We start from the raw sequence: 15,083 nt of genomic DNA on the forward strand, positions 1-15,083 counted from the left end.
TACATGTCCATTCTTTTGTATTTGATGGCTACATTTAAGTTTGAATAGAAACAAAGGGTACACTTGATTAAGAAGCATATCTGTATCATAAAAGAATATGCTACAGTATGTTTCATATGAAGGATTATCTCTGTGACATGCCTGATTTGTTTGGTCATAAGAAGATTCTCGCCTAGTTATCGTAACACAGTCCATGCATTTACTGATTAAGTACATATGCACCACTGAGATACATTCTTTTAGATTTTCATAAGCAATTTGCTGAACTTTAACTACATAAAACACTGCTGCCTTTTGCTTCGAGCAGTGTGGAGTCATCACCCAAGGTGATAACATTTTTACAAATAAATGCAGTTAATTCAAAATGAAGGCCACCTGTTTTTTTTCTTGTAGTCACTAGAATGCATGCGTCAACAATTTACACACAATTAACCACGATTTTTACCTTTTGAGGCTGGACATGAGGCTATGGGATTCAGTGTTCAGCACCTACCCATAGTTTTTCTTGGCTGAAACCAAAACACAAAGCAAACTGAGCATGCTTACAGGAGACAGAGTTCTAAGGATAAATATGCAGTAATTGCAAGAATTCTCTGAGTCTTAACGATTTAATGCAGACAAATGCAGTGTAGTGCGCAATTTGAGACCCCATCTTATTCTCCTTCCTCGGTCACAATTATTCACATATTGTATATAATAGCCTTTGCATCTGTGTGGGGATGACACCTAATTATATGAGGACAGGAACAAACATTAGCACCTTCTAAACTTGTTCATCTAATTGTTTATTAATTTTAACAACTTATACACTTTTTTGTCCTGACTTTTAAAACCGTAAAACTTTACCACAAATGCACAAAAACCTCAAAGAATCTTTGACTTTTGATAATAACTAATTTAATTTCTAGCAAGTATTTTAAAAGTGCTGCACAGTCATGATTCAAAACTGTCCTAACATCATCTGATTTAGATCTCATTCATGCATTTATTTAGTCTCATTTTGATTTCTGGAATTTCCTTCACTCATGCCTCACTCAAATCCCCTGGTTATACAGAATGTTGCTTTGCTTAGTGTCAAATGCAGAGACCTGATTACACAGACGTCCTGTAAGTTAGTAATTCTTTGAAGATCCTACTCATCAAATCTAAAGCCAGGCATTGGTTGATGGGGGGCAAGGAAGAACCCTGACACTCTCATGCACACATATTGTAAGCTTAGTCTCAAGCAAGGATTTGATATGAAAAATGTGTTGAATTGAATATAACATTTTGCACATATTACATTTAATTCACTTTTATTAAACAACAGACAGCTTTTGATGTTTGAGCCAGAAATAATACAAAAGCACAATAGAAATCACAAAAATATGCAGTTTTAAAGCACTTAAAAACATTATTTTCTCTCATTTGATGATGAATTTCATTATACTGTACTGTACCCCTTTGTCCTTTACAGAGCAACACTCTGACAAACATATTATACAAGTTTGATTGTCATTTATAATACTGTAGTATGGATTTATCCAGTGGCCTTTAGTATAAAACCAAGGCTCAAAGTCCAGTCAGGTCCGATACATATTGTTCCCACTTTCCCAGAAAACTATCAGTTTGATAATAATAATAATAATAATAATAATAATAATAATAATACACTGGGAGCACCCTGGCTAAATTATGTTCCCAAAAGGTTACAAAAACATGACAAAATGGGGACTAGACACACTTCAAATAATGCACATAATGTTATGATGCACCTATGACATCCTTTGGCAACACATCATCTACCCAAACAACTCAATGGATTGCCTTTCTCTGAGATGAGTCATGGCAAGCATATCAAACTTACATAAGTACTCACCCTTGCTGTGGCTTTAAACAGACAGGGTTTTCTATTACAAATACTGTATCAGGAGGTATCTTTTCAAATCTACATGTGTTCAGTGGACTATAAGAAATCTGTTACATAACATCTTGCGGCATCCAGCCTATGTTTAATAACAGGTGCAAGAAGTCCACTGGAGTTATGTTTTTATCATACCCTGCTCTCTATGCATGGTATTTTTTCAACAAAAATACCATGCTTCAAATAAAGGTAGGCATTACAAAGGCAGCAAATACCAAATATACAGTGGCACACAGTGAGACATAAAATTTCAACCTCGGCTGAGCTAAAGTTCAAGGAAACAAATAGGCTAAGACAATGCAGCCATGTGTGGCCATCCCATCAGTAAGAGGGAGTCACCAACTCTTGTGTGTTCTGTAACTGGATAGCACAATAAACCAATATTCTACTCATTTACTCAAAAGGCGCTTTGAGACTAACAACAGTTACTGCGACAGGGAAGTAAACACACATGTTCACTTGCTCAACAAGATTCAAGAACAGGGATGGGCATTACAAATATTTTCGCAAGCATACCCTGAGTTCGTTAGTTGTAGGCAAAGCTTGCTTGTACTAACACAAGGACAGTACATCCTATGCCCTCAGGCAGGAATCACAGAGAATACAACACACAAAACGTTTAAAGGACATAGAGTAGTTGTGCAGAGAGACATCTATGGCCCATAATTAGAGCAAAGTGGTCAGAACACCACCTACTTTGATCCAACATAACAATTTGTATCTCGACACGAGTAGGTTAAAAAAAACAGTGGCATTTATAACAGACCTGCAGGCAAAAATGTTAAATAAAAATTAAATGTGGTTTTACTTTAGTTTTAATATTTTTAAAAATTTGAGTGATTTTTAGTACAATAATTGCCAGGGTTCCCACAGGTCCTTGAAATCCTTGAAATTTTGTCAATTTGAGGGGCTTGAATTTATATGTTTTGTGCAAGAATAGAAATTGAAGTTCTTTTTTTTTAAACTTAAAGTAACATCACTGTAACACAGCAGAATTGAGAAGTGTTCACACATTCAAGCCTCTCTCTCTATGCTGTGTTGGGTCCTTGAATTTGAGGGAATTGGGCTTGGAAAGTCCTGGAAAAGTCTTTGAACTTGATGTTTAAGAAGGTGTGAGAACCATGAATTGCATAAATGTAAAACAGTAATGGTTTGTAGAGACAAAATATAGTAACAGCTACTCACATTCTGACTTATCTGACATGTGGTAACTCTTAAAACTACATTTACATATAAAACCCTCAAAAAACATTATTCGTTTCTCAAAATTTGACCAAATGAAAATAAAGTAATACTCATTGTTTAGGATTTCTTTCACACAGCCAGTTCTATTATACATTCATAATGCAACAATGAATGGACCTCAAGTTAATCATTTAATCAAGCTTATGACAAAATAATAAAAGATCATTATGTTGGTGATCAAGTAGGTAATACCACTATTCCTAATGCCAGCGACTTCAGAATGAATAACCCTGTTGTCATGTAGGCCTATTAGCTTATGTGTGAACACACTGTATGAATATACATATCTTCAAGTAAGACCAAATATGGTCTATCCGATGAATCCTCGAGGCAGTTTATGTGCTTTGTTTGCTGTGGACGGTGAGCTCCCTCTCAGAGCTGATGCTGGTAGAGGTGGTCTCTTTACGGCTGTCCCTCGACTTCCTCTCACAAGTGGGAGAGGAGGATGTTGTGCACTCTTCCCAAGTCCGCAGAGGGAAGACTCGAGCAGTCAGGCTGGGCACGTGAGAGTGGGCACCAAAACGTCCCTCTGTAGTTGTGAAGCAGCTCTCCACGGCAGAGCTCTGGCTGGGACGACCCTGTTTGCAGAATAGCCCACACAGCAAAGCTAGGAATTCCTTCCTCACACTACGGTGCATGTAACCGTAAATGTACGGGTGGAGGCAGCACTGCAAAAAGAAGAGCACAAGGGCAAGGGAGGACAACCATGGGGGTACAGCTGCTCTGGCACTCATAGATATTGTATTTAGTATGCTGTAAGGCCCCATGCTGAGGATATATGAAGCCATAATCACAAAAACTACACGAGCTGCCTTGCAGTGGTAGTGGAAGCGTCTGTGCCTTACTCGAACAGGGTACCCCCTGGCTGAGTAGGGGCCATCAAGTGAACTGGCCTGCTGGGGCTGGTGCTGGGGCTGAGGCTGCCGCTGTGGACTGCTAGGTCCCTGGAAGTCCTGTGGGCAGGGCTGGGAGTAGGATTGTGTCTGTATGGGGTGCACAAGTGCATTTTGCCTCCGAGCTGCTCTGAACACCATCCAGTAACATCCGAGCATGATGAGCACAGGCAGCCAGAAGGAGAAAGTGGACACCACAGCAGAGTAGGACAGGCTAGAGGACCACACCACTGAGCACACGCTGTGGTGCCGATCAAAGTCAATGGCCCCCCAGCCGTAGAGGGGAGGCGTGCTCTGCAGGAAACTGAGAACCCAGGTGCAGATGATCAGGTTGGTACCCAGATGAGGGGTCATGCGCGTGGGATAGGACAGAGGGTGGATGATGGCCAGGTAGCGATCCACAGAGACAACTATGATGGTGTTGACTCCAGCAAATGCAAAAAGGTGCATGAGCACCACCAGAGCCTGGCACAATCGGGCATCCAGGGGCCACACACCTGGCACAGTGGCTGCAATGGCAAAGGGCATGACTAATATGGTCTGAAGTAGATCTGCCAAGAGGAGGTTGAGGACAAAGCGGTTGGCCACGTGAAGGAGCTGAGGCTTCCTCTGGAACACCAGCAGAACCACCACATTCCCAAACAAGGACACACACACAATGAGAGATATGAGCACCATCTTCACCACACTGTTAGCAGTGGAGGACCAGACTGGGTCTTGACTGGAGCCGGTGGAACCAGGCTCCCAGGGAACATCAGTGAAATCCGTGCCCATACCGGGCGCCTGAGAGCTTGGCATTGTTCGTCCGACAGCAGGGCCAGTGAGTGCATGTGTGGCCTCACATCCAGCGTTGACATAAAATCAGGTTAGTCCCATCTTGAGCTTCAGTAGAATGACATGAGAGAAAACCTGCTCAGGTTTTGTTTGCTTTTCAGGGTGTCAAACAATAAGCTGCTGTAGCCTGTCCTGTTTAATCAGTGGATTTCAGGTGCTAAATTCAACACGCATCTCACATTATTCTCATATGCATCTCACCTAACATGGAATATCAAACTTTACATGTCAAAATAGTTCAGGAGACACATCCTTGAGTAGCCTGTAATGCTGCACATTATCAACACTGATTCGCTGTTCATCGTGATCAGTGATTAATCCCTGAACGTTTCACCCATCGACTAGGCCTTATTCTTCTTGCAGCCCACATCTGCAGAACGAAAACTGGAATTTGTCTGGCGACAATAAATGCCACCGTTCAGCATCGACTGACAATGTCCAGACAGTGGCAAATATCGCGAATTGCTAATCTGTAAATGATGTATAATACCTTGAAATGATCAGTGATGCGATGTTTGGCTTGATGATGCTCACCCTCCAACGCTCGGTTTTCATCGTTTTGCTCCCATTTCAGCCTCAGCTCCAGTCAATGGCAGCGAGCTTTCACGGCTCAGCTAACATACGCTGCGTGTCTTCACCCAGCGGGGGTCTCTCATCCAGACGAGCATATCTTCCCTTTGCTGCTCTTTTCGGATTTCATGGCAGATCAAACATTTATTATTTTATCAGCCTTGATTCCTCCTCAACAGTCTTAGGCTACTTACGGTCGGGTCTTGTCTCCGAGGTGTCAGGGGAAAAAAGAAAAGCAAGGACACCTGCACTGAAATCTCCCCCCGCTGGAGCTTGTCACCGACCCCCTCCCATCCGTTTCCCCCTTTTGTTGTGGATGTGCAAGTGCGTTTCACGATCCTGTCTGACACTTTTTAAACATGGTGGAATCATAACATACAAACTCTATCCCCATTTTCTATTTTCTTTACTGGATGTTAGAAGAAAGAAAAACAGCACAGAGCATCAATATGAGCGTTAAACATGTTCAGTTATTATTATTTATTTATTTCAGCAACATGTAGCCATATTCCTATTTATAGGAATTATAGAAATCAGTTGTTGTTTTTTTGTCTTTTGCTCCCCACAATAAAAAGGGCTGATTTTCCATTTAGCCACAGCCTATAGTATCTCAACCAGTCTCACAGATCTCCTTAGTAACACCCAGTGATTCAATCAGATGGCTGTTTATGTGATCTTCACATAATAGGATGGCTGTCAGGGCAGAGAACAACATAAGACTAAATTCAACCTCCATTGTGGGAATCTCTGCAGAGGATGTTTATATTTTGTTTATAATGATAAGTATCAGTATTTTAACATCCAAGTTAGTACACCTGTTTCCTGGTGAAATATTTTTTAACACCTTATGGCACTATGAAAGCAAAATTAAAAATTCAATCAAAACTATAATACAAACTAGAGTGTTTTAAGCATTTTCTATTTGAATGAGCCCTGAAACACAACACAATTAACATTTTCTCAAAGTTCTTCTTTTGGTAATATCACAGCACTACCATATAGTTGGCAAAACAATCTCACCTCAAGGTCCAGTTACTACTTGTTCTGGAGCTTTTGGTCATATCACACTATCTTCATTAGCAGATGTAGTTTGCCCAGTTGTCATGGAGTTTTCCAGAGCACTTTAATGACCTCTCGTCCATGTTGGCTTAAGATGCTGAGCTTCCGAATTCATTCTTGACTTTGGAAACAGCATTTGACAAAACAATGTCTCTTAAAGGTCCATTTAGTAGCTGCTCTGGCGCCTTCAGTCATATCACTTAATCTTCATCAGCAGATACATACCTATTTTCATGCTGATTTCTTCTTTCTTTCTGCACCACCTCAGATCAGCTCTCCCACCTTTTCTACCAAGGATTCATACAGACAGAATTACACTACCTTTTTTAGTGTTGCACTGGTTCACCTGACATATAGCGTTACAGTAACAATCCCAAAGTACTGTAGGAGAATTCATATTTTATCTTAAACTCCATATTCGCTGTTATATTTGGCTGTAGTTCTGTCTGATCTGTACCAGACTTGCTACATCAATACAACATTTTAAGAAGCACTTGGCATAAAGCAAATCATTTATTTGTCAAACAAGCAATTCGTTTTGACATTAAAACCTTCATCATTTACTGATGTAAAAAGGAAATGAACTGCATGTGTTCCAGTATTACAACTCTTTCAGGCTTCATTATTCAATCTCTGACAGGATGAAGCTGAAAACTAGACCTCAATTCGTTCTAAATGTAACAGAGGCTGAATAGATAAACAGAACCCCATTGTACCAAGATGAAATGTATTTACATGGAACTTCTGACGGTTCTTTTAACACAAAAAAGCTTTCGCATTTGGTGTTTATGAATATGTGGATAGCTCAGTTTTGATCAAATAACTCCAAACTGAGAGTTGAAGGCTCTTCTATGAATGTTTGTATAGCATATTCCTTTGTATAAGCCACCATTTTTATTGCTGGAAACACAAAAAATGCTTCAACATTTCGGCCTTTCTAGCAAAAAGACTTCATTAAGATACACAAAAAACAAAAGCAGTACTACATTGTGAAATCCAATTAGTCTGTAGCTTACATGGCCTACTAATCAACACTCGTAATTAGCCATTTTATTTCAAGTCTTTGCTCTATCCGAGCTATCAAAAAGCCCTTTGATGTGACTCTCGAGCACCCTGTGTTTTAGATTTAGATTGCAAATGAAATGCTGGTGACTGTAAAGGGGTGGGGAGATGTTTCCCTGTTATTATGTTGAATGGACTGCGGTTCAAAGGGAGACCCACAGGCCTGCTGCCTCATGGGATTATTATACTGTTAATACAAATGAATTTTCACAGTGGCCTCAGGTGCCCATCTTTCTGTCTCTACCTCTGTCATGCAGTTTGTCTCTCATTCACTGTCAGTCAGTGACACCTATGGGCCAACAAAATCAAACACAATGGAGGACTAGATCTGCAACCTCACAACTTGTGCATAACCTATTCTCTCTTTCTCTCTCCCCCTGTCTATCTCTGTGTCTATTTTCAATTTAGTTCATCTGTCAGTTAAAAGGGGCTTTATTGGCATGACTGTAAATGTAAATTACAGAAGTGTAAATAATAATGTAAGAATCTTGTATTATCACTGTTATTAATGTAATGAAGAGAAAAAGACAAAAAATACATTATAGAGCTAATCAAGTCCCTTATTCATTTAAACATAAACATTGCAAAACTGACATAGTTTCCTTTTTCTAACTTAAAAAAGTGGATATTTTTAATTTCTTAAAATCTCTCTCTAGCTGTTTATCCTCCATAAACTGGCATCTTTATCACAGTCTCTGCTCCTTTGATTGACACAATTTTAGATCAGCTTGCCCCTGACATTGCCTTATAAAAGTATTATGGCTGACGTGACAACAATTGCCTATTACTCACTGCCTAAAACTTGCCTGCTCCTGAGAAAAATATCTGGGTCTTTAGACTGCTCTTCCGTTCATCACTAACACTTTCTGTCCGGTGTTTGGTTCAGTGTACAGTGGTGGTGTACAGTGTACAGTGGTACTGTTTGCTGAAAACAGCTCCCTGTTGCTGCTGGTATCAAGAAAGCAGCAGAAAAGCTTTGACTCACCATATGCTAGCTACCTGCCCAGCACCGAAAGCCATACAAAGTAACTCAAGACAGCAGCTAGTATCTAGTATTGTTCTTTCTTCACCAACACTGTCCGTCTGCTGTATGGGAGCTACTTGCCCAGCACCAAACGGCAGACAAAATAACCTTATGCCTGGGGAACACAAACACTAGCATCTGGCTAGATAAAGACCCAGATATCTCAGGAGTTGGTGGAGACCAAAATAGAGCTAAATGGTCAGTAAATGTTAGTGGCCAGAAACATGACTCCAAATTAATGATAACGTTGCCATGACTGCTAGATGTGAAAGTATAGGCTATTGTTTCTCATTTTAAATGTTTACATTTAGTAATTTTTGGCCACTAGGGAAAAGAGTAACTATAAAACAAGCTAATAGTTAACAGCCCTGACATATCACTTTATAAAAGGTTTTATGGCTGATATAATGCCTGCTCCTGAAAAAAATTATCTGGGTCTTGCACTTGCTAAATGCTCTTTCTTTCTACACTAACACTGTCAGTCTGGTGTTTGTTGATTGTACTATCTGTCACTTTGTTTTAATGTGTTCTGCCCTCTGCTGGCCAAAACTAGATTCATGCAGCTTTAAGGGTTTTGTTAAAGACAAGCTGAACTTGAGCTATGAAACAGAGAGAAGAGGATTCACTGCCACAACCACTAATCGTCTTTGTCCCTCTGCTTATGTCAGCAATGCATCTGTTGGCATAAACAGTCAGGAAAACCACTAACCATATACCCAGATAACAACACCCAGCACTGTTGCAGGTGAGAAAGGGCCTCTGTCTGTTTCTGTATTAGCATGCATAAGTATTAGCCATTGTTGCTAGACCAAGTATATGGCTCAACATAAAAACAAAAACAATAACAATAACAATGAGAGCAAACATAACCCAAACAATGATTAACATTGATTTATTAAGTATTTAATGATATGTATATACACATATAAACAGTGTATTTACCTGCAAATTACTCATACACATACTATACACATACAAACATGTATATACTGCAGTCTGTACATTGAATTAACGGTGGTATCATTAGACAGCTCTTTTCTCTCTTGGCTGATTGCAGGTGAAGATGTAATATACAGATGTTTGTGTTGTTCCTTTATTTTAACCCAGCAGAACACAGGCATGCTCCTCACAGCTTAGTTCACTCAAATATGTTTTTCTAACATTGTATATTTTGAGCAGGAGAGCAAAAACACTCTCTATGTGTTTTAACTAAGAATGCAATGTTTACATATTTTTCCTGGGGCAGCCAATCACTTTTACAAACCACTGCCTTATAAAATAGATTGAATTATGTAAGTAAAATGGTATAACAATTCTTATTGGTGGATTTAATTCATTTTTTAATTTTTTTGATAGCATGATAAGTCCTGTGGTTCTTTCCAGTCAGGCCCCACATGACCGTGTCAAACCGACGAGATGGGCTTATGGTGAAGCTAAAGTAGGTGACGGTGGTGTTGTGTAAATCTGCACTCAACAGTGAAATGAAAGTTACTACATGAAATGTCATTTCTTGTCTGTATTGTCTTGTCTCTTTATTGATAATCCTTGTATTAATTAATAATCTCTATATCTCACACACATACACATATAAAGCATGTGAATATGGTGTTTGAAGCAAACAAGTGTTTGATATTTGATATTAAAGAGATTGCAAGGAATATTGAGGTCTTATGACATTAGAACCATTTTCTTGTTGTCACAGGAACGGTTTTAGAGATTACAAAGATTATGTCTAAGTGTCTCAGTCACAGTAATCTAAACAATTTTCTTTACTGATGCAATAAACAGATGTCTGATTGGCTGTAAATCAAATAATTTTGTCAGTGGGGCACTCTTTAATGAGGCATAGAGAAAAGGTCAACAGGTTACATTAAAGTCAACACTGACACAGGGTACTTTTAACTGATAATGTCACAAAAGATCAGTGTTCACCCCAAGAAGAGAAAAATTATGGCATCACAGCAACGGCTCAACATCATCACTGTGTACCCACACACAATAATATATTTCTTAATGCTTTGCAGTTCCTAATATTTTGTGTTGTGGATCTAGTATATATTTTTGTTTATAGAATATGGCAGTGCCAGCAAACCAAAACCTTTAAGTAAAGTCTCTGTACTACATGCACCTTAATCCATAAATACTGTGGTAATTGTCAGTGTTGGCATACATGACGCAGGAGTTCATCTAAGCTGCTCTGCTGATCTACCAGCTCCGGACCTGGTAAGATAAATCTTTTACTATAGCTCTTGTGGAAACAAAATTAGCAACATTCTTGGATATGATGTGATACAATGACATTCTTAGCTATGACAGTTTTAAGTAAGCATTAAGGTGATTAGAGCCATTAAAGTGGCAATAGATTTGCCTGTTAGTGTTACTGAAAATCATACCAAAAAAAATAAAAAATTAAGAGCACAAAGCATCCTTTACTTTTTTGAAAGTATTTCTACAATACATAATATTTTGATAATTCTGCTAGGTGATAAACATTTAATTTGTTGCAAAATGTATTTTGAAATTTGTCATTTTGAAGGCTGTTTGAGAATTCAGCATAATGTTAGTTTGTTTTGTCTTTAATTTCTATCTTGCTGCTTTTCTCCAGTAGTGCTCCCACCCATAATGAGCGGAAATGGACATGTCATGTGGTAACAGAAATGAGACGTATGCTTGATCATTGAAAACTATATTATCTCATCAGTGCAGTTCAGGAAATAGTCTTAGACATTCTCCCATCGCTCTCATTCAGAGCCCAATAGAGGATGAATACAGGTTGAATGCAGGAATGTGCTTAATTAACATACTCTTTAGGAGTGGAGGGAACATTACATTTGTTTAATTGTGTAATTGAAATTAAGAGACTCTTCTTAATATTATAGCTTATACAATTCAAAGTGTGTTTTTGTATGCATGATGAATGTCCTTTCTCTGGTCAGGAATACAGACATAGAAGTGCGTAAGGGGACACGCATACATTAAAACACATGCACACACACGCACATATATGATAAAGCATGGCTGCAGTGGGCAACTGCAAAGAGAAAGCTCTGTAAACAAACAGATGACAAAAAGATTGAGAGCAACCATCACAGCACTGCTCTCTAAAGGGAGCCTTTCATTTTATTGCACAATAGCAGTTGTCTCCGAAGCCCAAACAGTTTAGAAGTAATTACTAGTGTTTTCCCCAGAAGGTGATTACTTTGCCACACTTGGCAGCTATTGTCACCGGCCGGGCACCACACTCATCAGCCATACAAAGGCGAGAAGTGCTCGATTGATGATGAGCCCTCTGTGGCTCCGGGAGAATTTAAAAGTACTTGTATGAGGCTCTTTCAGGAGATTAACTTGCAATAAGGGCTACCTGCCATGGACACATTCCCTGTATTCATGGTTCTGGCACAAAGACTTTTTTAAGAGGGGCACAGCTGCATGAAAGCAAATGGTGAATGGGGATAATAGTCACAAAAGACAACAAACCTCAAGTGTAAAGAAATAAAGTGTTTTTTTTAAGATGGGAGGCTTCCATTCAAAGCCAGACCATTCCTTCTTTTGACCATTGAGGATCCGGCCACTCCACCACCCAAGGCCTCAATCTAATTATTTTAGGACAAGACATGTTATGGTGCAAAGTGGCAAAGAGAGAGCACTTCGGACCAAAGTGCACTTTAATTCAATCATTCTATTGGACAGATTCCCCCTTCAAATAGATGTCACACACCAGTAGACTGGCACAATCGGGAGGCTCCTGGCAAGGCCTCGGGCACATTTGGCTGAGGTAAATAATAGAGAAATCACATGCACTTGTATATATGAGTAAATGTATAAGTATATATGAGTAGAGGTCTTATTTGCTGGTGTATTTTGCAAAAGAATACAACTGTATAAGGAGGTTCGGGTTTAGTTTTTTTATCGGAAAATTGTAGAAATCTTCAAAGGCAGATTAGACTGCAGCCACGGGGGCCCAGATCTGATTCCATTCATTAAGCAGAGAGAGAGAGAGAGAGGGAGAGAGAGAGAGAGAGAGAGAGAGAGAGAGAGAGACTGCATGTGTCCTTGCTTGCCTAAATGTGAAAATTGCTCATGCCATTATTTCAGATGAGAAAGTAGGAACTGAATGGGTTTGCTTTAATATAACAGACATGGGATACCACATACAGAGAGACAGGGGGGGGGCCAGACTTCTTTGCTTTTGCTCACACAGTGGAAAGGCCCTGACAGGTGTGCTTTTGTATGCGTATGTCTATGTGAGGGTGAGGCAGATTTCGTGTGTGTGTGTGTGTGCACGTGCACTTGCGAACGTGAATAAACACAGACATGATGTGTGTATGTGTGTGCATTTGAGAGTGTTTTAAGCCTCTTCATGTTGTGCTGCCACTCCCTGGTGAAGAGAGGGGCCTTCTCACTTCTTCTTGGTCTGGTCTTATAGCAGGCCAGGATTCAGTGCTGACCTTTTTAAGACTCAAACTAACTGATCCTGAGATGGAAAGAGAGAAAAATTTAAGTGTGAGCATGTGCGCAGTGAAAAGCCAGTGGTAGCTGATGAAGAAAATAGTATTTAAATAGCAATTAAAGTAAGTAACTTGATTCTTACTGCCATTTCGGAGTATCTCTTGTCTGGATTAGTTCAAAACTGTGCAAGAAAATCGTCAATCCCAGTTTGCATCTCGGATCTTTGGTAAGAAAATTTTAATTGTCTGCTTTTATGTTTTTACTCTGCATTTCATCCAGTTTTTTAACTCTACAAACTATAATGTAGTATTGGGCAAGTTATATGTATAATGGTTGTGTGATGGCAGGTCTTGCAATTAAAAAAATGCCTGTCTCGCCAAGCGTCCCCGTATGCCAGTTCATGCCTCCTCAGAAAGGTATCAGCTCTTTAATTTTGATGTCAGTGCCACGGTCAATGAGGTGAATGACACTTAAAGGTCAGAGGTCACCTCACCCAATTTAGTGATCAGGGATCAGAGATCAGGGAGTAATCTCAAAGCTGAATCTGGATAACCTCTTTGTTGAAGGCCTATTGTTAGACATGTTAGGCATAACTTATATGTATAAGTTTAAATTCTTTCTATAATAACAAGATACATTGCTCAAGAAAAAGGAAAAATGCTTTTCTTTTATTGTGGCAGCTGGAGACTGATGCAGTTTTATATTTGACCACTAGATGTCAGGATTTGACTAGTAACCGTGCACTACCCCCCACCTTTCACCAACACCTGAGGGGGAAACTTGTGAGTAGCCTACACATGGTGTGACAGCTTCCCCAGGAAGCTCGGGTGACATTTGCCTCACTTAATGACACAAGCTAATTAATCATTAGCTGTCCCAGAGGTATTGCTGTTTGAGAGGCTTTGTCGTGCCTCTCCCCAGTAGGGGGTCCCAGCCTCAACATGTTATGTATGCATAACTGCCTCATTCCACGCTACAACATCTTAATTCTCACTCGTTTAGCTACTTTGACTGAACTACACTCGTTCTTTTTCAACCCTTCATCTCGGATAAAGTATAATCTGCTGAGAGATAGAACACCTTAATTTTTCTCAGCCTCTTGCATGTAACATAGTAGGCCATGGAGTCTCTTTCCCTATGTAAGGTAGGGCTTGGCCAGTGTTGTAATTGTCTGCCATTGTGAAGAGGAGATATTTTATTGATAGCTGATTGGGCAGACAAGGGGATGGGGGTTTAGATTTGCTGCATCAATGGTTTTAACCACATCACTTTATCAAGGCCCAATGGACACTTTCACAGACATATCAAATTAATGCAGGGTTACTACGAGTAGCATTCCTGTCTTTTTTTAAATGATTGTCCTTCATGGTCCTTGTTCTCTAAGCTGCTGGTGGTTAAAGTTTGTCTTATTTTTGTATCACTGTCTATGGACATGTAAGGGAAGCTCACTCTCCAACTCCAAGCAAATGGAAATGTTTTACTGCGGCTCTGCTTGAGTAAACCTAAGATGATAGAACAGTTGAAGTTTGAGTGAATGTGTATATGAACCCAAGCTAACAGGGCCATGTGGGTTATGAGTAATTATCTCTCATGGGGTGAAACCCTCTCTGGCTAGGCTTTGAGTCCAACAAGTATGTGCGAAAAGTCTTTGTGAAATATGGAGAAAATGAAATCTGCCCCCTGTATGTGTTTCTGCCCCTTCAGCATCATTAATGCTCCCCCCCCCCACTGGGTCTCAGGCTTGTTTTGGACAGACCGAGCCTGTTTGTCATGCACTGGGGGCTCCAGGTGATGCACTCAGGTTCCCCCTTCACCTACCAGAGAGGAGCGTGGGGAAGTGCATATGTGCACAGGGCCATTGGGGCACTCGCTGATGAGGGCCTGGGCTGCAGGAGGGCTTTGAAAAATGTTAGAGGTTTTGGGATGAGACTCAAGGTACCCTTGGGATGCCGTGACCCCTGACACCTGCTCGCTGGCCCTGGTACTTTGTTCTGTGACCTGAGAATGGTGCGTACATGTGGAGAAATACAGGCCAGTTTACAGC

The 15,083-nt window shown here is 40.1% G+C and overlaps 1 protein-coding gene across 2 annotated transcripts; it reads right to left on the reverse strand.

Annotated features, from left to right (window-relative positions):
- Window positions 1-1,278: 1,278 nt before the first annotated feature.
- On the reverse strand, window positions 1,279-5,726 carry gpr101 (G protein-coupled receptor 101). Of its 2 annotated transcripts, none has more exons than XM_044206458.1 (2): window positions 5,410-5,726; window positions 1,279-4,923 (listed from the first exon to the last, which is right to left on the reverse strand). In XM_044206458.1, the coding sequence occupies exon 2, from the start codon at window positions 4,837-4,839 to the stop codon at window positions 3,484-3,486; it is 1,356 nt and encodes a 451-aa protein (XP_044062393.1). In that variant the 5' UTR covers window positions 4,840-4,923; window positions 5,410-5,726; the 3' UTR covers window positions 1,279-3,483. The 2 variants fall into 2 exon arrangements, with proteins under 2 accessions (XP_044062393.1, XP_044062391.1); XM_044206456.1 differs by having other exon boundaries at window positions 5,366-5,726.
- Between the last annotated feature and the right edge of the window lie 9,357 nt (window positions 5,727-15,083).

The sequence above is a fragment of the Siniperca chuatsi genome, linkage group LG8 (genome assembly GCF_020085105.1).
Source record: "Siniperca chuatsi isolate FFG_IHB_CAS linkage group LG8, ASM2008510v1, whole genome shotgun sequence".
Lineage (NCBI taxonomy): Eukaryota > Metazoa > Chordata > Actinopteri > Centrarchiformes > Sinipercidae > Siniperca > Siniperca chuatsi.

Coding starts and splice junctions, on each gene's coding strand:
- gpr101 (XM_044206458.1), bottom strand. CDS start 4,839: ATGCCAAGCTCTCAGGCGCCCGGTATGGGCACGGATTTCACTGATGTT.